Here is a 23,778-nt window from a genome sequence, read left to right as displayed (position 1 = left end):
TGAAAGCCTGGATTTGAATCACATTTAAATGTTGTGGGGGGATTTGAAACGTACAGTTCAAATTTGGGCAGTACATGCAAGAAAACCCTCAAACATCTTGCAACTAAAAGAATATTAAATGGAAGAGAGGTCAAAAATTCCAGCAAGCCTGGTGGACAATTATGTAAAATGCCTACAAGACCATATGTCTGCTAAAGGTAGCAATACTGGCTTCTGAGGCCAAGGGTGTACTTACTTTTTCCACATACATCTATTGATATTTCTGTTGAATAACTGAAATATCTGTTTCCTTGTGGTTTTGTTCAAGTATGTCAACTTCATTAATATGCATATTTCAAAGATGATCAAACATTTGTTTGTCCAAATATGTCAAAAAAGCCATCAATTTCTATGGGGTGTACTTATTTTTTCACAACTGTATGTTGCTTTTTAATTTTTATTTATTATTATTATTATTTTTTACAAAGCTGTACAGAATGAGAATATAGACCAACTGGAGTTTATCAGGCTTTACTGAGGGCTTAGACACTTATTTCAGTTTGCAGTACCTCATCACGTGATGGAAGCTTCATGCTGTCTAGAAGCTTGTCTATGCTTGCCTCCTCTTTTTTGCTGATAGAAATGCAGGTGTGGGGGATGAACTCTATTGCCAGCTCATTCTCCGAGCCCTTGCCATTGGGCAACAGCTGAGTCTGGCTGGGGGTTGGAGACAGCAGCTTAGGCTCAGCAGTGTCCATTTTCATCCTCTCCTTCTCCCGCTCCTTTTTGGCCCTCTTGCTGGGTAGCTTATGATGTTCTGAGGCTTCCTCAGGCCCCTGGTGCTGATCCTCTGAAGGAAGAGAATTCAGCAGGAGGCCCTGAGTCCTATCCCAGTTCTGCAGCATGTGCTGGATCAGTGGTTGGCTCTGCTCGTATAGCTGGAAGCGGGAAAACAACTGCCTTTCGGCCTCAGTTATCTGGTAACATGAGACCCAAAGAAATGCTGGAATTAGGCCGAGTATATGAGCTTTATCTAAAATGTTGCAAACTAAGTAGGGTTAAGCTCTCCTTTTTATAGTGAGGTAAGAAAAGAGATTAGGCTTGGATTTACCCAGTTTCAGCTAAAGCACCTCACATGCTTTTATAAGATATCTATTTTATGACTTTACATTTACATTTACATTTATTCATTTAGCAGACGCTTTTATCCAAACCGACTTACAAATGAGAAAATACCAGCAAATACAAACAAACAGTTAACTTTAACAGTTAGTATTGATTTAGCACTGGCTCAAACTGACCAGTTCTTTCTCCAGTTCATCCAGTGGCAGTAAAGAATTATCATGGCCAGTTGGCTTGCTGTCTTTGCCATCTTTGGCTTTCTTTTTGCCTCCTTCATCAAGTTCTCCGGCACCCTCTAAAAGTGAGTCTTTGGCTTCTGTGCGGGAAGACATCTTTCTACCCCCTTTAGGCTGCTGTTCCAGTCCAGTGTCAGAGTGCAGTTCTACAACAGGCTATATATAGGAAGCATATCAAATCAAAATAATCTTTTTTTTCTTGCAATAGCATGTTTTTTTTTTTTTTGTTTTTTAAACTACCAGCATCTCTGACCTGGGCAACTCCCAACTGACTTCTCCTTTCTGTTAAATCCTCTGGAAGTATTTCCTTTTTTCCCTTCTTGTATTTTTTCTTCAGCTCCTCCTCCTCTCTGAGCTTCTCCTCCTGATGCCTCTTCTCCTGCTCACTCTCTTGCTTGCTATAATCCATAATCAAATTTAATTTTATACCATTATTATTACTTTAAAATCAACAGCCTGGTTTCCCAGATTCAGTTATAAACTTAAAACCATGTGATAAAAATATACAATGTATATATATATTTTTTATTTAATTTTATTTTTAGTAAAACTTCCATGGAGCTGAAGATTACCTGTACATATGTTCCTTTAGCATCTCCAAGTGCTGAAGGTCTGCATATGCTTTCTTTTCCTCACACAGGGCGTCATACTCATCCTCATCCATCTCCTGCACATGCAGCTTTTCTCTTTCAGTCTGTTCCATTTGTAAGGCCTCTGATCACATGCAAACAAGTTTTGTTAATTGCACTCGTTAATTTACTGCTCTATTAATCTGTCTAATTCTGTGCATGAATGTGCTCATTTAAATAAATGCTAGTAAGGTAATATGTACCCTATAGATATGTTTTTTATTCAATAGTTTAATACACTCCTCTCTTTTCACAGTATTTCCTATTTTCCCTTTAACTTCCTTCTCTCTTATTTCTACCCTCTCAATATCTTCTTTTCTCCTGTTCCCTTTTTTTCCCTTCCACCATCACCTGTCATCTCCAGTTGAGCTCTCTCTCTGGATCTGAATTCAAAGTAGCTATCGGTGAGGTTGATAACATAGATGTGCTGGCGGTTGTTGAAAGCTTTGAAGATGACATGGAGCATAGTGCTTGGAAAGCTGCAGTACATTGTTTCCAAGCCATCAATCACAACGCCTCGGTCGCAGTCGCTAAGCTACAGCACAATGGAAATGCATAACTGACATACATCAAAGCAAGGAAGCATTTTGTACAATAATAAAGAAACATAGCATTGAAAAGGAATGTTAAACACACAGTACAGTATGTTCAATAATGCAGTCAAATCATGTTGTGGTGGTCATAAACATTGTGGTGGTTCTTACCTGTAGTCTCTCTGACAGGATCTCTACCAGGAGATCATCAGGCAATAAACTATTCATGCCTCCCAGCTCACCCACCTGACTCACATTCTCATTAGGGAGCCTGTGAGTTGGACCAGCCTGCACATAACCAATAAACTGTAATTGAACTCACCTCACATTCAATTTAATTCACACAAAAACTGTATATAAATTACATTATTAAAGGTAAGCAGCATTCTTCCTGAGATGAATATAGCAGGCATATCATTATAGAGTCCAGTCTAGCATAATCCTATGTATAAAAATATTTTACATATTACAATATTCTTACTTATTCAGTACAATATGTTACTATATAATACAGTGTGTTGGAAATATGTTACAATCCAATTAGTTAAAATATAAATACTACACACTTCTTTTTTGACTGATTGCAAGAAATAATCTAATAAAGGCCTTCATAAAGCAGTGCAACTGAGTTATGGGAGAGACAAATGTAGGCTAATTTACAATGTGCTAATTTATATTTTTGACCACAATAACATCCAAATTAAATGTAATTTGTTACGTTTCTTAGCAAAGAGTTTATAATACATTAAAAATAATGCTGGCTAATGTTAATATTCTTTGTCTGACAAGATAAAAAGGGAAAGTGGGGTGGAGGACATGTGAAAGGAGACGTGAAAGGAGAGAAACACAACTCTCAAAGAAATTTGAGAGTGTTTATCATTAGTAATATTAATAAAGTGTCTAATGTGTTAAAGACAAAGAATTAATTTATGATTCCATGTCCAATGGTATTCCCAACACATTAAATCAGTGAAGTTATTCAATAAACTTTTAGTTTAGTGCAGAAGTTCAAACTGGTGAGGTTTTTATAGAGATGTATACATTATGTATTTTGAATAACTGTTTGAAGATGATTACCACTGTAGCAGTGGGATTAGAGTCGTCATTTTTCTTTGCTCCCACGGTGCTGGTCTTATTGTTTGTTGAGATAGTGGATGTGGGGGCTTTGGAGTCAGTGTCCTGAATACTCTCAGAAGTGTGCTTGGCTAATGCCTCAACACTGAGAACGCCTTCAGCCTGACAAGCCGCAGTCATCACATTTAACACAGCTGGGGCTAAAAACACACAGACACAGAAATTTAATCTATCCACAAAATTAAAGTTGCTAAGTTTACTTACTTTAGTTTTAAACTAATAAATTTACAAATAGAAGGTGGAAAAAAAGGTAGAAAATAAACCAGGAACACGTATATTCACCAGTATGTTCTGCTGTGCCTGGCACAGACTCAATGGTGGCTCCAAACAGCTCTCTGGCCTGCTTGCTTGCAGTGCTGGTTCCAGATGACACAGCCTCTTGCACTACTGAGTCTATGTTCAAACACGCAGCACCGTAGTACCGTGCCAAGCTCACAGCCAAAGCAGTCTTACCTACAGGCACACACAATCATCTTACCAGTGGCAAAGGCAAAACAAAGGACCATGGAAGCTAGATCCACTCTATAGACTTGCAGGCATGAACTTACAGTATACTGCAAGAGTTGTATATTAATAAAATGAGGTACAAAAGCCTTTGAACAGACATATCACATTACTCACTTAGATTAAAATACACTATATTATATCTAATTTACTTATGTACTATTAATGCTATCTCTGTAAAGGCCCAAATTTAAAATTAAATGTGCTAAGTATGCTGCTTTCTCTAAAATTGGAGTAGTGACATTATTACAAAATAGCATGATGTGTTATTATTTAACCAAGCGGTTCAGAGATTCTCAGCCTACCTGAGAGTGGAGCACCATGCACTATAATGGCAATGCCTTTGCAGTTGTGAACAGCTTGGCCTGCTGGTGACAAATCAATGCCCATGTAGTGAGCAATGGCTCTAGACACAGGGTTCACCTCCAGATCACCCACCCTGCTGGTCCTGATGTCGTCTTTGACCACATCTGTAAGGATAACACAGCGCCCTCTTTATTCACTGTCAGTTTGATTAATGTACCTGATCTTATCAAACTTTTTTAAATACTCCAGTATTGAGCATTAAGTTATGAAAAGTACTGAACATTTTTCATTAACTCAGCGCAAGCATACCTTTACCAGTAAATGCCCGATATTGGGACAGTACAGATGTGGCATCCTCACCCACGTCCAGAGGGCACTCTTCAGCTGGAGCATTTGATAAGTTATCCTCTCGCCCTGCACACTTCTCCTTGGCATCGGAAGACTCGACATCTTTACGGGAGTCAGCTAAAGCACAAGGGACATGTGGATGTAGCCTAGGTTTGGAACAACCTTGAACATTTTTTTCAGAAAGAACAATCCCTTTTTTTTTATACAGCATGATATATAGTATACAATCTCTGACTGAGTTTGTTCATAAATTTAGCCTCTGTCAGCATGAGTCAGCAATATATTACAAGTGAGTTGTATACAGTTTATCAGTACACCAAGGTGGAAATCCAGTTAAGCACAGTTTTAGAAAACAATCAAGTAAAGAATCTACACCTTAAATTATAAAATTTCTACTGATTATACCAGCTGTTATATATGTGATTTGAAAACCCGCATAAATTCAGTGTATCAAAGTTAAAGGTGAACCAATTTATTTCACAAATTAATGTTACTGTGAGGACTGACTGCACAGCTACATGTAACTCTTTGACTAAAACCCAATCTTAAATTTCAGTATGTATTTTTGGTCAGTGCATATGTAATCTGGGCATATTGGTGCTTTCACTGGTGAAACAAAACCTAATTAAGGTATTGCATAGTACCACGCGGTATCAAAGATAAATGCAACAAAGAATGATCAAAATGATAAATCACAGACACTATAACTACTAAGATGTGATTTGGGTGAAACAAAATTATGCAAATAAAACCATGCTAATTTGGTCTCAAACATTGTTTGCCTTATTTTGTTTAGTATCCTTTAATTTAAATGAAAGCGGATATAATACCTGGTTCAGGTTTCCTAAACCTATGCTCTTGGTAGTAGTCCAGGAGTTCAGCAGGCAAAGGCTCGCCAGGGGCTCGAGGGGGTAACAGCAATATATTATGTGCATCATATCCTTTTATCAACCGCAGGATCTGGGGAGATGGATGGATTATATAACAAAGAAAAGGTCTGAAAAGAGCTGACTGGTTCAATAAACTGACATGGTCAATCCAGCTACAGAGCATGTGGTTTATGAGGTAATATTTTACGATGACAACATTATGGACATTGTGGAAATGAAAGCTTTGGTGTTGCCCAACCAGATGGCGTGAACACATTTGTTAGCTGAACAGTGTTAGCTAAATAAATGAATAAATTATAGGCAACTCCTCAGTAAGAACATGACCTAGCCAAGCTACAGTGGGGGAAATAAGTTTTGGACACATCAACATATATTTCCAATGAGGCTATTCACATGAAATTTTCACCAGACATCAGTATTAACTTAAGAAATCTGGAAATATAAAGAATTCACAAAATTAAAGTCCATAAATAAAGTTATGTCTGGAATAAAAAATATAGTGGAATCACAGGAAAAAGTATTGAACATGCTAACTGAAATTTACTTAATACTTAGTGGAGAAGCCTTTGTTCTTTGTTCAGAAACCTTAAAGACACTTCCTGTATGAAGAAATTAATTGGCCGCAATATTCAGGTGTGATTTTGGCCCATTCTTTTGTCTTTAAATTTTGTTCAATTGAATTCAAGTCAGGTGATTGACTGGGCCATTCTAACACCTTGATTATTTTTCTCTGAAACCAATTGAGAGTTTGCTGTATGCTTTGGATCGTTGTCCAGCTGGAAGGTCCACCCATGTCTCATCTTCTTCATTCTGGTGGATGGTAGCAGATTCTTCTCAAGAAGCTCCCGGTAAAGGGCTCCATTCATCGTTCCTTCAATTATATGAAGTCTGCCAGTAACATGCGATGAAAAACAGCCCCACACCATGATGCTTCCACCTCGATACTTCACTGTTGGTATAGGGTTTTAAGGGCAGTGCCATTTCTTCTCCAAACATGGTGTGTAGTATAACAGCCAAAAAGTTCAACTTTGCTCTCATCTGACCAGACTACACTCTCCCAATATTTCATAGACTTGTCCAAATGAGTTGTAGCAAACTTTAAAGAGCTTCAACATGCCTTTTCTTTAGTTATGGAGTCTTGCGAGTGAGCGTGAGCAGTGGAGTGCATTGCCTATTGTTTTCTCTTTGAAGATGGCACCTGCTGCCTCCAAGTGTGTCTGGAGCTCTTTCCGAGTGATCCTTGGCTCTTGGGATACACTTCTGACTATTCTTCTGAGTCCCTGGTCAGAAATCTTGCGAGGACCTCCTGTGCGTGGCCGGTTGATGACGGAGTGATGTTGCTTCCACTTAAGGATAATGGTCCCAATGGTGCTTACTGGAGGATTCAGAAGTTTTGAAATACGTCTGTATCCGATTCCATCAATATGTTTCGCAACAATAAGGTTCTGATGGACTTGGGAGAGATATTTGCTTTTACCCATCATGAGATGTTTCTTGTGCGACATCTTGGAAACGAAAAGCCTTTTTATAGACCATCAATTTACTAACCCAGTTGATATCAATTTGCACAGATAGGAGGTATAATTACTTTTGGATTTCATCTGGTTCCTTGCCTTACCTTGCCTTGGAGAACTGCTTTTCCTTAACGTGTTCAATACTTTTTTCCTGTGTCATTGCACTTTATTACACATAACTTTATTTATGTACTTGAATGTGAATTCTTTAAATTTCCAGATATCTTGAGTTAATACTGATGTCTGGTGAAAATTTCATGTGAATAGCCTCTTTGGAAAAATATTTACTGAAAAAAATGTTGATGCATCCAATACTTATTTCCCCCACTGTATGTAGGTTTGTTAAAGCGATATAAGTTACATGTTAGCTAACTAGCAAGGTAAGTCTTTTAAATTCTTAATTGGCAAGCCAACTTCACTTATTGATAGTTGGGTACTTAGCTGAGATGAAATGGACACTGTAAAGTCAGTGCTCCTCTGACCAATTACCCCTCCTAATTATCTGTTACTGCATTGGTCTTCTGTTGGCTTGGAAAGGTGTCCAATTCGATAGTATGCAGTAAAAATTTTTTAGAAAACAAACTCTGTTAAAAATCACTATAGTTTCCTATTATTCACTATAGTTTCAATATGTTTTTGCAACCAGGAGGTGTGGCTGATATTAGAGTGGCATGTGTCACTCAGGGATCTATAATCGCTTATACATCACAATCTCAGCCAATGAGAAATATTACATAGTAAAAATGTACATATACAGTAATAGAAGTCAGTGGATAAACTCTGATAAACTGAAGATGATCTTTAATAACTTATTTAATCACTCCTTGAACTTAAACATACTAGGAGAGACCAATTGGTATGACCTATCTTTTTTCATTCTTAAGAATTTTTAATGAGGTTCTTTAAAAGTCAATTGTTTCTTAATGCCCAGTCAAACCTGCTGTTCAAAAAGGGTATAGAGAACACTCACTCTCTCTTCCTCCAGATACTGCCTGTCAAAGTCCAGGGAGTAGAACTCAATGGGGAAAGGGCAAGGGTTGCGTACCAGGACCTCGACCTCATCTCCATTGCTGTAGGGTAGCACAGGCCCCAGCTCAATTTCTGAGGTAGAAAACTCCAGCTGTGGCTCCAATCCCTGACCCTGGACTAACAATAGGATCCGCTGGGTGCTCTGGGCCACTGCAATCACCAGTCTCTCTTTATACGTTCTCTGCAAAGAACATACAGTCACATCCAGAATTATTGGCATGCATCAAAAGAATGAGCATAAATAATTGCATAATGTAAACATTATATACAATTATTAAATTTTCCACTTACTCAAGTTCATTTTCCCTTTCCTCCAACAAAAACACATAAGAACTTATTGTTAAATCTTATTTTCTCTCAAAAATATATGTAGCAATATTACACATGCAAAATACCATTGCTATTTATCACTGTGGAGAAAACCAAAGAGCTTTCAACACAGAAGACAGTAAACCTTCTGTTTTCTTCTGTTTTTTTGTGTATATCTCATACTAAATAGTTTTAGATCTTCAAACAAAATACAACATAAAACAAAGGTAACCTGAGTAACACACAATACAGTTTTTACTATTCTTTTTTTTTTTTTTTTAAATTGAAGCAAAAAGACATTATCCAACACTTATCACCCATGTGAAAAACTAATTGCCCCCTTAAACTTAAAATCTGGTTGTGTCACCTCCAGTTATCAGCAATAAATGCAACCAAATGCATCAGATAACTGGAGATCCCAGACTGATGGTAAATTTCAATTACCTTCTTCCTCATCATTTCTGGAATTTCTTTCAACTTTGGCATAGTGTGTTACTGGGTAATACCTTTTAACCAACTTCAAGCTATGTTGATCTGATTGAACAGGGTTTGTAGTAATCAGGCCTGGTTGCGTCTAGTACAGCTGAACCCCATTATAAATGCAGTTTCATAGATTTGGGGAATTAGTAACTATGGGGGCAGATACATTTTTACATAGGCCCAGTTGGTATTGGATAACGTTTTTGCTTCAATAAATAACTATCATTTAAAAACTGTATTTTGTGTTTACTCAGTTTGCCTTTGTTTTATCTCCAATTTAGTATGAAATTTACACAAAAACAGAAGAAATCAGGATGGGGGCAAAAACTTTTTCATAGCACTGTATAGTCGCTGTAATGTATGGTGGTGGATCACTGGTGCTTTAGGGCTGTGTTGTGGCTTGTAGTGGTTCAGGGTCTCTGGTGAAGACTGATGTCATCATGAATTCCAGTAAGTACAAAGATATTTTAGCCCACTGCCAGGATGCTAATTAAATAGATAATTACTATAAACTATAACACAAATCAACATAGAAATGACCGTGGCCACAAATGCAAAAACCAGTTAATTCTCCAGACATGTGGAAGGTGGATGGCCTGAAGCTAAAACTACCACTTCCATAAAATGAGTTTGTTTGCTCATAGAGTGAAGTTTTTATTGAAAGGAATACTTTGTTCTGGTTTATCCCTCTTTGTTACTCCACAAGCCCTCTGCTGCATAATTTAAATACTACTTTGCTGTCACAGTATTTTTTTTTACAACCTTAGCAAAACTCTAGGCTAATTACTTATCTGAACCATAGATTAGTAGTATTTGAGACTGCGTGTGTGCCATGTCCATGTCTGCTACTCCTGATGTTGCTAGGCATAAAGGTATGCACATGAGTGTATGAGAACCCATCACTTTTTAATGCTTAGCCCTGACAAGGGGGAAAGATAAGCACTACCAGCCTTTAAGATCTGCATTAACTCTCCAGAATCATGTTTGCATAACTCTCCAGAATCATGTTTGCGATTTGCATCATGTAGGTTTTATTGAAAAGTTTCTGAGCACAAGTCCTGCTTCTATAATTATAGAAGCCAAATCATATGGAGAAGAAAAATTCTGGTTACTGGATCAAACACCAACAGCTAGTAATTCTTACCCCTTCAGCTGGACTGAATTTGACCTGGATGTTGACCCTGTCACCAGGATACAGCACACCACTGGATGGCAACATTTCAAAGATAAGCGAATTCAGCTTCTCTAAACGAGCATCCTGTCTCAGGTGAAGTGGGATGTGCTTTTCAGTCTTGACACATAACCAAGAAAACAAAACATATTAATGTGGTTAGTTTTATTTATTTATATATGTCCTCTGTACTTAATTGGTACAGCATTGAAATACAGTTTTCTCAGATTTACATACAGAATTTTTCACCTGGAATTTTAAAAAGGGAAACAAAGTTATTTCAAGGGAAAATGCACATCTGGAAATAAGGTTTTGCTTTTGTGTAATGTTTATCATTCCCAGTATAGCATAATATTAATGATACAAATCTTTCAGAGAGATTTTTGATTCTCATAATACAAACACAATATAAGGTGTTGGTGCATTTGTTTTTGTGGTCATTGTTACAAATTTCATGTCAATATTTTAATGGTACACTAACTCAGTGACGACAATAAATACATTCTCTGCCTTCTCATACACTTCACTGAGTAGTGGCGTGCACAGACCTCAGCTGGTGCAGGGATGGAAGGACCACAAAATGTATTACTTTAATTTAATCATGTTGAATTCTTATTCAATTTTGTTGATGTAATAAACATTATGTTTGTATTATATGGACCAAAGTGCTAGCTATCATGAAATCAGATATGGATGCCTTACACATTAGAGAGTTTGAATTTTACATAACGTAAAATTTAAAAGTATTAAAAAGTCTCATTAAATAAATAACCAATACTAATAAGCACATGAGGAGGCGCTAAACTATGCTACTGTCATTGAATGGTTTTGATAAAAACAAATTGAACATCATTGTCAGAAATGCAGCAACAATCTTGTTATACTTTTATTAAAACTGACTAAACATAACTCTCATGCTGCCGCATTTGCTACGTTTACACTAGCATGGTAGTATACATCTAAATTTCTCATATTACCTGTGGCTCATGAAGTAACCCACGAGACTAGCCCACCAGTGAGGCTAAAGACTAAAATTATATATATATATATATACACATATACATATACATATATATACATATACAGTATCTCACAAAAGTGAGTACACCCGGAAGAAATTACACTTTGCTACATTGTAAAGTAGTGAGTGTACAGCTTCTGTAACAGTGTAAATTTGCCATTCCCATCAAAATAACTCAACACACAGCCATTAATGTCTAAACCACTGGCAACAAAAGTGAGTACACCCCTAAGTGAAAATGTCCAATTGGGCCCAAAGTGTCAATATTTTGTTTGGCCACCATTATTTTCCAGCACTGCCTTAACCCTCTTGGGAATGGAGTTCACCAGAGCATCACAGGTTGCCACTGGAGTCATCTTCCACTCCTCCATGACGACATCACGGAGCTGGTGGATGTTAGAGACCTTATGCTCCTCCACCTTCTGTTTGAGGATGCCCCACAGATGCTCAATAGGGTTTAGGTCTGGATACATGCTTGGCCAGTCCATCACCTTCACCCTCAGCTTCTTTAGCAAGGCAGTGGTCGTCTTGGAGGTGTATTTGGGGTCGTTATCATGCTGGAATACTGCATACTGATCATGCTTTTCTTCAGTATGTCACAGTACATGTTGGCATTCATGGTTCCCTCAATGAACTGTAGCTCCCCAGTGTCGGCAGCACTCATGCAGCCCCAGACCATGACACTCCCACCACCATGCTTGACTGTAGGCAAGCCACACTTGTCTTTGTACTCCTCACCTGGTTGCTACCACACCCGCGTGACACCATCTGAACCAAATAAGTTTATCTTGGTGTCATCAGACCACACGACATGGTTCCAGTAATCCATGTCCTTAGTCTGCTTGTCTTCAGCAAACTGTTTGTGAGCTTTCTTGTGCATCATCTTTAGAAGAGGCTTCCCTCTGGGACGACAGCCATGCAGACCAATTTGATGCAGTGTACGGCGTATGGTGGGAGCACTGACAGGCTGAACCCCCACCCCTTCAACCTCTGCAGCATTGCTGGCAACACTCATACGTCTATTTCCCAAAGACAACCTCTGGATATGACGCTGAGCACGTGCACTCAACTTCTTTGGTCGACCGTGGTGAGGCCTGTTCTGAGTGGAACCTGTCATGTTAAACCGCTGTATGGTCTTGGCCACCATGCTGCAGCTCAGTGTCAGGGTCTTGGCAATCTTCTTATAGCCTAGGCCATTTTTATGTAGAGCAACAATTCTTTTTTTCAGATCCTCAGAGAGTTCTTTGCCGTGAGGTGCCATGTTGAAATTCCAGTGATCAGTATGACGGAATGTGAGAGCTATGACACCAAATTTAACACACCTGCTCCCCATTCACACCTGAGACTTTGTAACACTAACAAGTCACATGATACCGGGAGGGAAAATGGCTAATTGGGCCCAATTTGGACATTTTCACTTAGGGGTGTACTCACTTTTGTTGCCAGCGGTTTAGACATTAATGGCTGTGTGTTGAGTTTTTTGGAGGGGACAACAAATTTACACTGTTATACAAGCTGTACACTCACTACTTTACATTGTAGCAAAGTGTCATTTCTTCCGTGTTGTCACATGAAAAGATAAAATCAAATATTTACAAAAATGTGAGGGGTGTACTCACTTTTGTGAGATACTGTACATACACACACACACACACACACACATATATATATATATATATATATATATATAATCACAAATGCAGGTCTCCTCTGTGTGTGTGTGTGTGTGTGTGTGTGTGTGTGTGTATCCAGAGCAACTTGCAGATTGTACACATGACATGTACACACTACATGAGCCATAGCCATTTTCACAAAGTACCTTCACCTTCCTCTTGAGCTGCTCCTCCTCTTTAATGCTCCACTTACAGGGCACTGGCTCAGGGTTGTGCAGCTGCAATGTAGCCACTTTGCACATGCCACACTGAACACTATCAAACTGTAACATGTTAGTGGAGGCGGTCAAAGAGGGCCTCATGACCACTGCTAGTAGACGGACTTGAACTGTAGGACCTCCCAACACCTATACATCACAAAAAAGCAGGGTATTAAATAAGTAATTATAATTAAGAATGTTAATATGCCTTATAATGCAGGAAAGAATTACAAATCTAAAATAAAAAAAGTACATGATCTGTGTTCATTTGCATTTATATTAGAAGCTAGATGACAATTCCCAAGCCATTGTCAGGGCCGGCCCCCAACATTTAGTCTTGGTAATAAGAAAGTGCATCCTCCTTTGAGAGATGCTACTGTGGGATCTTAAGAGAACTGTGCATAAACTAATGCCCTCAAAGAAATTAACTGAAGCAGTGTTGTAAAGAAGAGTGGGTCAGAATTTCTCTAAAACAATGTGAGATACTGATAAACTCCTTCAATAATTTTAAGAAAATGTTACTGTTTCTAACGGTGGTTCTGCATGTTACTGAATAATAGGGTGTACTTTTTTTTCCCACCTGGTTTCTGAATGTTGGTTTACTCTTTGGTACTGACTACATATTGAAGTCTGTTTTTTGGTTATCACCTGAGGTTATTTGTCTGTTTATAGGTGGTGAGGACCACCAAACTGTTATGTAGGCACAATAAATACAGTGCATATAAAAAGTCTACACACCTGTTAAAATGGCAAGTTTTTGTGAAGTAATAAATTTTAAACTACAGAAAGATAAATCATGTCAGAACTTTTCCCACCCTCAATATGAGATTATAGCATATAAAAAAAGAAACATTTATAGGGAAAACAGAAAAATAAAACACTTACAATAACCTAGGTGCATAAGTGTGCACACCCCTAAACTAATACTTTATTGAAGCACCTTTTGATTTTATTACACCACTCAGTGTTTTTGGGCAAGAATCTATCAGTGTGGCACATCTTGTCTTGGCAATATTTTCCCACTCTTTCTTGCAAAAACTTTCCAGATCCATCAAACTGTAAGAGTATCTTCTGTGCACAGCCTGCTTCAGGTCACCCCACAGATTTTTAGTTGGATTCGGGTCTGGGCTCTGGCTAGGCCATTCAAAAACATTGATCTTCTTTTGGTTAAGGGTGAAATTCCTTTTAATCTTCACCTTACTAGCAGACACCTGAAGGTTTTGCACTAAAATTAACAGGTATTTGTGATTCCTTATGATTCCCTCCACCTTGATAAAAGCTCCAGTTATGGCTGAAGAAAAGCAGCCCTGTATGGTGTTTTTTTGGTGATGTGCTTTTTTCTGGACCAAACAAACCTTTTGGAATTGTGAAATTATTATACCTTTTGGAATTGGTCTCATCAGACTAGAACACATTTTGTCACATGGTTTTGGGGGATGTAGTTCAGCTTGGACGCTTTTTGTGCTCCTCTCTTTATTATTTTTCCAACATGACATGTACAATGCAAAATTTAAATTAAAATAAAACGGAACCAAAGAAGCCCCCCCCCCCACCAATCCTGAGCGCTATATAAGAACAATTACACCCATATACACATATACACCAATGTATGGCAATCAGGTATTTCGCACATAATAGAGACAAATTTACAACTTTTCTTTATATCTTCAAAGATAACGCAGGTGGAAGAAGACCAAGAATACAAATTTGGGGGCAGACACAGATTTCTTTACCAATAATTTTAGATATTGTACCAACTATTTCTTACCAAAAGAACTGTAGGTGCTCACATTACCAAATGCAATTAAATAATGTTCCCTTATGGGTTATACCATTTCCATAGATGTCTAGAATATTTGGATTAAATCTATTCAACTTTTCCAGTGTTGTATATGTTCTCATTATCCAATTGTACTGGATCAATTTAAAGTGGGTATTGACTGATAATGTTTGTGCTTGAACACAGATCTTTCACCATTCATTTTCTGTGATCTGAAGATAATCAATCCAATACAATCTTTTATGATTTGTGAATCTTTGGATGCATTAAGAAATTTGCTAAACAGCATAGAAACTTTGCATTTAGTAGCAGGATTTTTACGACCATTTCTTCTGTACTACTTAAGGAAGGACACTGATACAAATGATTCTTAGAGCATATAAAATTCCGGATATGAAGATACTTAAATAGGTGAGTCTGGGGAATTTTATATCTTTCCCTTAAGGTTTCAAAAGACATCAGTGTGTTCTATGAATAAAGGTCTGCTATCTTCTGGAAGCCTTTCTGCATCCACAGCTTAAATTCAGAGTCTGATTTGCCTGGAATGAAGATTGCATTATCACAAATAGGAAAGAACTGAAATTCAGGTGTTGAGCCCAACACAGCCTGTGACCCATACCATACTAAAATGGTAGTTTTAGCAAAGGGGTTAGATGTATTCTGTTTCAGTCTCTTTAAAGAATCAGAATATAAGTCAAGCCTCAAAGCTCCTGTGACTTTTCTTTCAATCTGAATCAATGGAATATGAGATGGGTCAGCAAACCAAAGACATCTCTGTTTGACCGCCTTAAAATACTCTAAAAGGTTAGGAAATTGCAGCCCACCTCTTTTGTATGGCAGATAAAGATGAGATTGGCGGCGCCTTGAGCCTCTCTTGTTCCATATAAACTTGACAAATGCTTAAGAGGAAGGGGGAGGTCTTAGAGTAACTTTAATTTCCAAATATCTAAACCCATCAGTAGAGGCTTTATAGGAATGTTGTATTGTTGGATTCAACCTGTTCACTAAGAAAAACTACTGATGACTTTGACTGGTTAACTTTATAGCCAGAAAATGTTCAAAATGACTGATCAAATTATTAAGAGTAGGTAATGAATCTTTGAGGTTTGTTAAATTATATCATCTGTATATAACGAAATACAATGCTCTATGCCTGATATTTCAATTCCGTTTATATCTGGATGAGTTCTAATCGCAATCACCAAGGGTTTCAGGGCTAATACAAACAATAATGGTGAGTGTGGAGAGCCCTGACAGGTCCCATGATGCAATGCAATTTGTTCATCCGACTGTTGTTTGGCTTCACTGCTCAGGAAGTGGATATTAAAATTGTAGTTTGCATCATACTCTGTCTTGTAGTATCTGCTGTATGTAATGATTCAAAAAACACGGTGAAAGCTTCATCAATCGCCACTGGATCTGATGTGAGATTACCAGCTATTGTGTAAATATTATTTATCGCTTTAATGATTGTAATTGTTTAATCGGCCAAGCTAAAAGTCTACCTGATTTCTATCAATATTTATAAAACGTTTGCTTGAGATGAATTAAGCTGGGTTCAGCTTTTACTACAGAGAGTTATAATGCTCTTTTCAAATAAGCAGATCCTGTTTAAGGGAACTCGATTTTGACTGATCCCTGTATACATCTTGTTCTAATTTCCTAATTATTTTGTCTAAATTTTGTAATTCCATTTTCAATTAATTGTTTAAGGAGCTGATATTTATTTGGAGTTAATCCAAATAATTTCATTGATGACAGCTGTAGGATAATCACTTTTGAACATAAGATTGAATGTGATTGATTCATTCTGAACACAGCCACATCCCCAGTTATAAAAGGGTGTTATAAAAGATTATTGAAGGATATCAAAGGTTATTTTAAATTTTGTCCCCCCTATTTTTCCCTAAAATGTTTCTGATTGTTTTTAAGCATTTGGGCGCTGAAGACACCAGATGGTTAAGTTTACCCAATGGAATTTTCCCCCATTCATCCATTATGTATTTCTTCAGCTGCACAACTGTATGAGGCCTTCGTTGCCTTATTTTGCGCTTCCTAATGCACCACACATTCTCACTCGGAGACAGGTCAGGACTGCAGGCAGGCCACGCTAGCACCCGCACTCTCAGCTTACGCAACCATGCACTTGTAATCATGTTCTCAGTCGCCATCATTTTAATCACACACCTGGACTCAATCATGAACACTGCATATATATATATATATATATATATATATATATATATATATATATATATATATATATATATATATATATATATACTCACTCAAACCCACAGTTCACAGCAAAATTATCCATTGTGTGTATTCTTACGTGAAGTTACCGAGCTTTATATCCCATGAGTGTCATGACTTCCCCTTTAAGCAGCGTGCTGAAGAGCATGTGAATGCACGCTGCTGTGCAAGGTGCGCGAGCACCTGCTTTTTCGTTGTTGACATTCGTGACATTTGGACACGTGCATTTGTTATGTTTTGTTTTGTCTCCGTCACTGGCTATTGTGTCAGGTGTGTCCGAATTGCCCTCAGCCGTCAGCCATTACGAAGCTGATTATGTATGTGTATATATAGCGCGCGCCTCCCAGCACACGGCGCGGAATATTAAGAGTAGTTTGAATGAGTTAGTTACTTAGTTTAGAGGCCTCACTATAGATAACCATAGTCTTAGTTTGTCACGGTTCATGTTCACGGTTCATGTTCACGGTTCATGTTCATGGGTCATGTTCACGGGTCATGTTCACGGGTCATGTTCACGTTAGTTAGTTTAGTTCACGCTGGTTTCTCCGCTACCAGTCCCGCCCTATAGTTCTTGTTTTGTTCCTCGACCCTGTATTTCCGTGACCGCGACCTTGATCCCTGCCTTGCCCCTTTATGCCTGTTTGCCGATCGCCTGACCTCTTGCATGTTTGTGGATTACGTTTTGGATCACGTTTTGGATTTGTCTGCCTGTCTCTCTCTTAAATAAACCTGTTTTACTGCGATTGCATCCTGCCTTATCTCGGTTACGTCACGACACGTGACAATGAGTTGTTACTCTGGATTTCTGGTCTTTGATTCTCATGCCTTGCCTGATTTAGTCTGTTTGTATATCTGACCCTTGCCTGTTTTGTGACTACAATCTTGCCTAAATGTTTTGTATTTGTTTGCCAGCTTTTCAATAAAGCATTCTAACCTTCAACTGCTGCCATCTCTGTTGCCTGACCAAGGTGTACTCTTTCCTGATGATGTTCCATTATTCCTAGATGATAACACCCCATTACATATTTTCTGTATATTCAGTAGTAGTTTGATGAAAACTAGGAAGAAGTCAGCACCTTCCATGGTCTCCCCAATAATTACTTTTAAACTTCATTGAAACTTGAGAGGGAAATCTGGAGCATATAGGCAAATCCCATCCTTCACCCCTCAATAGGTTTTCTTCTATGCAGGTCTATGATGGCATTCGAAGAAGTCTTAAGGCTCTTCTGGAATCTCAGAGCTTAACAGGTCCTTCATAGTGATATATTGTTACATTTTTTTTCCTGGCATACATATAAATACATACATACATATACAGGCATAAAAAACATACCTACCTGAAGTTTTTTTTTTTTTTAAAAAAAACACCATGAGCTAAATGCTAAGACTTCCAGGATTATATTCTTCCAGTTTCATCAGAGAGCTATTTTACAGCAGGAAAATCTAGAACTGAGTATTCCATCATAAGCATAAGCACCTCACTAAGATTTACTAAATAACACCAATAACATTCATGATACACTTGATTTTGTGTATTGCAATGAAGTCATGGCAAGTAAACCCCTTGAAATCAATGGCTTACACCTGTTCACCACTACATATCAATGCCTTTAAACACTATGACAAACCTACCTGTATAGGCAAGACAGTGCTCATCTCTGCAAGCTCTAGATTTGCAACTCGTGAATCAAACTTCACCTCAAATGTCTCTGTCTCACAGCAGGGCAGATTCTTCACCCTGTTCAACTCTGTGCTAAATCCTGGAAAAGACATGAACCCACTTCTGTATGCATTGTTCTGTAAAGACAGTACACCCATAAGCTAGAAGTTGCATGAACCAACCTGTGCCTGCCAGAGAATGTCGTTCAGCTCTGAAGGTCACTGGGAGAAGACCAGTGTTTGTCACTTTGACAATGCGAGTAGATACAGTGCCATGAATCACATAACCGAAGTCCAGAATGTACTCAGGCAAAATAAACCTGTCAGGATGGTATATTACAAATGCATGTTTCCCTTTAATAAAAGCAAGGATCTTTAATAATTTTATTATGTGATGGTACCTGCTGAGCTTTTTGCGCCACATGCTAGAAATGGATCCAGGTGTTTCACTTTGCACAGAGTCTCTTAGGGATTTTTCAGTGGCTATAGAATTTTCCTTGACTAGGAGCCTCTCAACTTCCATCTGCAGCAGAGCATCACACTGCACACATGCACACAAACATATACATTCATGGGGAAAAGAAAGTACACTGTCCTTCAATTCTATGTTTTTATTTATCAGTGCCTAAATAACAATTGTGCGGTCCTCGCCAACTTCTATATACAAACAAATAACTTTTAGCAGTTTGGTGTTCTAGAGCACTTAGGTGTGTGTGTGTCTCCATCATGCCAAGAAGAAAGAACATCAGCCATGACCTCAAAGAAGCATTTGTTGCTATTCATCAAACTGGGAAGGATTATAAGGTCATCTCCAAGCAATTTTAAATTCTCCATTCTATAGTGAGAAGGACTGTTTACAAATGGATCATCTTCAAGACAGTTGCCAGGAGTGAAATCTTCCCAGGAGTGGGCATCCCAAAATTCCATCTGAACAAACCACAAGTTTGGAACACTATCCTTGGGACTGATGACACCAAAGTGCAGATGTTTTGTCATCATGCACAGCACCATGTTTGGTGAAAACCAAACACAGCATATCACCACAAACATCATGCCAACTGTCAAGCATAGTGGTGGAGGGGTGATGATTTAGGCTTGTTCTGCAGCCACAGGTCCTAGGAAATTTGCAGTCATTGGCTATTTTCACATTCACATAAAATTCCATTTAATTCACACATATATTCGGGTTGCAGCCATATTCTGAATACATGGTTTATATGCATAGAGATATCAAAATATTCCTGTATACATGGTTCTTGTAAGCATGCCTGAGTTGCCATTCCTAAATACCTAGCCTACAGCTAAGCATCTGTTAGCACCCACAAGTCCTTGCGGACTGAGCATGCACATATATCTCCTTTCAGTGGATTTTCTGAATAAGGTGTTTACGTACAACAAATTTCCAAAACTTAAAAAAGGCATATTCCAGGGGTGGGAATCAGAATTTGGGGAATCAGAATATTGTCTTAATGTGAATCGGGCAATCGGATTGCAGTGTTTACATGACTCAATACTAATTACAGTATTGTCAAATTCTGATTAATACTGGAATATCGATGTGCATGTAAACATAGTCAATCATCCCAAGCACACCACCAAATTGACATCTGAATGGCTAAAGAAGAAAAAAAATCAATGTGTTGGAATGGCCAAATCAAAGTCTAGACCTCAATCTCATTGAGATGCTAAGGTGGGATCTTAAGAGAGCTGTGCATAAACAAATGCCCTCAAACATCAATGAACTGAAGCAATGCTGTAAAGAACAGTGGACCAGAACAATGTAAGTGACTGATAAACTCCTACAGAAAACATTTATTTCATCATACTCTTGCTAAAGGTGGTTTTGTGTGTTTGTCACTTGATTTTTTATTTTATTTTTTTAAAATAGAAGGTGGTGAGGAATACACAATTGTTATTTAGGCTCTGGTAAATTTTTAAAAAATTATTGAAGGAGGGTGTATTTTTGTTTTCCCATAACTGTGCAAACTGAGTAGACAAATACAGCAAACAAAGCTGTATATACACTCATTGTCCATTTTATTAGGAACATCTGAATATTCATGTTATTATCCAATTAGTCAAAAATGTGGCAGTGCATAAAATCATGCAGATACAGTACATGTCAAGCTTCAGTCAAGGCTAAATGAAAAAACCTCCCCTGGTCCTTTTCCAATCTTCAACTTCCTACCTTCAGTAGGTCTGTGCCCACTGTAGCCTCAGATTCCTGTTCTTGGCTGAAAGGAGTGGAACCTGATGTGGGGCAAACCCAAAACAACCGGACTGGCTTCACAAGCATGCTATGGTCATAGTTATTGAGATCACATTTTCCTCATTTTGATGTTTGACATGAACGTTAACAGAAGCTCTTGACCCGTATCTGTATGATTTTATTGCTTTTGTTGATTCCATATGATTGACTGAATAATTGCATGAGAATGCAGGTGTACAGGTGTTCCTGTGGATGGCTAGTGTATATAACAGACAATTTCAAAAGAAGCAAAATAACATGCAACACACAAGTCTATAATAATTTACAGTTTGACCCTACACAACAACAAATACCATTGGTATTGGTAGTTCAGTAAATCAATAAGACATGTAAACCTGTAGAATCATTCAGGTATAATCAATAATCAGTGAAAAGAAATGGACTGTGAACTTTGCCTCCAGTGTTCTGAGGTGCACTTACTGTGGGAATGTTGTCCTCTACACACAGTTCACCAAACCCTGTACCAGCTCTGCTTAGCATGTCCTCTCTTTGAGGTTCACTCTCAACTGCCTTCTTTGCCTCCTTCAGCACTGAGCTATATTGATTTTCCATCTACAAAAATACACAAAATTGCAGTCTAAAAGCCTGAAAAAGCTTTTTGGTATATACTGTATTGCAAAACATTTCATATTAGGAATTCTGTTACTGCACCACTTTAAAATAGACAATTGCGGGGGGAAGAAATTATAACCACAACCTCCCCAATACCATTCCCAAATCATCCAGGCTGACCATGTCATCATTCCCACCCCATCCTAGCTGTCAAAATACTGTGAGGGAGGGAGGGAGGAGGGAGAGGAGGGAGGGGGGAGAGAGGGAGAGGAGGGATGGAGGGAGGGAGGGGGGGAGGGGGAGGGGGGAGGAGGGAGGGAGAGGGAGGGGGGAGAGGGAGGGAGAGGGAGGGGGAGAGAGGGAGAGGATGAGGGAGGGGGGAGGAGAGGGAGGGGAGAGGGAGGGGGGAGAGAGAGATGGAGAGATGGAGAGGGGGAGGGGGAGAGGGAGGGGGGAGAGAGATTGAGAGGGGGGAGAGAGAGGGAGGGGGGGAGAGGGAGAGGGAGGGGGGAGAGGGAGGGAGAGAGAGATGGAGAGGGGGGAGAGGGAGAGGAGGGAGAGGGGGGAGAGGGGGGAGAGGGAGAGGAGGGAGAGGAGGGAGGAGGGAGGGGAGGGAGAGGAGAGGAGAGGGAGGGGAAGGGGGAGAGAGAGATGGAGAGATGGAGAGGGGGGAGAGGGAGGGGGAGAGAGGGAGGGGGGAGAGAGAGATGGAGAGGGGGGAGAGATGGGGAGAGAGGGAGGGAGGAGGGAGGGAGGGGAGAGAGAGATGGAGAGATGGAGAGGGGGGAGATGGAGAGGGGGGAGAGGGAGGGGGAGAGAGAGATGGAGAGGGGGAGAGAGAGATGGAGAGGGGGGAGAGAGATGGAGAGGGGGGAGAGAGATGGGGAGGGGGGAGAGGGAGGGAGGGGAGAGAGATGGAGGGGGGGAGAGGGGGGAGAGGGATGGGGGAGAGAGGGAGAGAAGGGGGAGGGGGAGAGGGAGGGGGAGAGAGAGATGGAGAGGGGGGAGAGGGGGGAGAGGGAGAGGAGGGAGAGGAGGGAGGGGGGAGGGGAGGGAGAGGAGAGGGAGGGGAGGGGAGGGAGAGGGGAGGGGAGGGAGAGGAGAGGGAGGGGAGGGGGAGAGAGAGGGAGGGGGAGAGAGAGGGAGGGGGGAGAGGGAGAGGAGGGGGGGGGGAGGGGAGGGAGGGAGGGAGAGAGAGATGAAGAGGGGGGAGAGGGAGAGGAGGGAGAGGGGGAGAGGGGGGAGAGGGAGAGGAGGGAGAGGAGGGAGGGGGGAGGGGAGGGAGAGGAGAGGGAGGGGAGGGGGAGAGAGAGATGGAGAGATGGAGAGGGGGGAGAGGGAGGGGGAGAGAGAGATGGAGAGGGGGGAGAGGGAGGGGGGAGAGAGAGATGGAGAGGGGGAGAGATGGGGAGAGAGGGAGGGAGGAGGGAGGGAGGGGAGAGAGAGATGGAGAGATGGAGAGATGGAGAGGGGGGAGATGGAGAGGGGGGAGAGGGAGGGGGAGAGAGAGATGGAGAGGGGAGAGGGGGGAGAGGGAGGGGGAGAGAGAGATGGAGAGGGGGGAGAGGAGGGGGGAGAGAGAGATGGAGAGGGGGGAGAGATGGGGAGAGAGGGAGGGAGGAGGGAGGGAGGGGAGAGAGAGATGGAGAGATGGAGAGATGGAGAGGGGGGAGATGGAGAGGGGGGAGAGGGAGGGGGAGAGAGAGATGGAGAGGGGGAGAGAGAGATGGAGAGGGGGGAGAGAGATGGGGAGGGGGGAGAGGGGGGAGAGGGATGGGGGAGAGAGGGAGAGAAGGGGGAGGGGAGAGGGAGGGGGATAGAGAGATGGAGAGGGGGAGAGGGGGAGGGGGAGGGGGAGAGAGAGATGGAGAGATGGAGAGGGGGGAGAGGGAGGGGGAGAGAGGGAGGGGGGAGAGAGAGATGGAGAGGGGGGAGAGATGGGGAGAGAGGGAGGGAGGAGGGAGGGAGGGGAGAGAGAGATGGAGAGATGGAGAGATGGAGAGGGGGGAGATGGAGAGGGGGAGAGGGAGGGGGAGAGAGAGATGGAGAGGGGGAGAGAGAGATGGAGAGGGGGGAGAGAGATGGGGAGGGGGGAGAGGGAGGGAGGGGAGAGAGATGGAGGGGGGAGAGGGGGGAGAGGGATGGGGAGAGAGGGAGAGAAGGGGGAGGGGGAGAGGGAGGGGG

The 23,778-nt window shown here is 40.5% G+C and overlaps 1 protein-coding gene across 1 annotated transcript in view; it reads right to left on the bottom strand.

Moving 5' to 3' along the window:
- Positions 1–23,778, bottom strand: part of LOC128606753 (hydrocephalus-inducing protein homolog) — a 76,250-nt gene that overhangs the window by 38,781 nt on the left and 13,691 nt on the right. Inside the window, exons 2-19 of the mRNA XM_053623134.1 lie at positions 21,463–21,594; positions 19,175–19,314; positions 18,957–19,093; positions 18,747–18,874; positions 13,025–13,225; positions 10,158–10,304; positions 8,166–8,405; positions 5,622–5,751; positions 4,753–4,908; positions 4,443–4,607; positions 3,916–4,086; positions 3,577–3,773; positions 2,671–2,787; positions 2,318–2,501; positions 1,910–2,051; positions 1,591–1,735; positions 1,281–1,493; positions 549–956 (exon numbers count right to left, since the gene is read on the bottom strand). Coding sequence (XP_053479109.1) covers positions 549–956; positions 1,281–1,493; positions 1,591–1,735; positions 1,910–2,051; positions 2,318–2,501; positions 2,671–2,787; positions 3,577–3,773; positions 3,916–4,086; positions 4,443–4,607; positions 4,753–4,908; positions 5,622–5,751; positions 8,166–8,405; positions 10,158–10,304; positions 13,025–13,225; positions 18,747–18,874; positions 18,957–19,093; positions 19,175–19,314; positions 21,463–21,594 — 3,153 coding nt within the window. The remainder of the gene's footprint in view (positions 1–548; positions 957–1,280; positions 1,494–1,590; positions 1,736–1,909; positions 2,052–2,317; positions 2,502–2,670; positions 2,788–3,576; positions 3,774–3,915; positions 4,087–4,442; positions 4,608–4,752; positions 4,909–5,621; positions 5,752–8,165; positions 8,406–10,157; positions 10,305–13,024; positions 13,226–18,746; positions 18,875–18,956; positions 19,094–19,174; positions 19,315–21,462; positions 21,595–23,778) is intronic.

The sequence above is a fragment of the Ictalurus furcatus genome, chromosome 4, assembly GCF_023375685.1.
Source record: "Ictalurus furcatus strain D&B chromosome 4, Billie_1.0, whole genome shotgun sequence".
Classification (NCBI taxonomy): Eukaryota; Metazoa; Chordata; class Actinopteri; order Siluriformes; family Ictaluridae; genus Ictalurus; species Ictalurus furcatus.
Note: the sequence above shows the minus strand (reverse complement) of the source record. Positions and strands in the feature narration are given on the sequence as shown.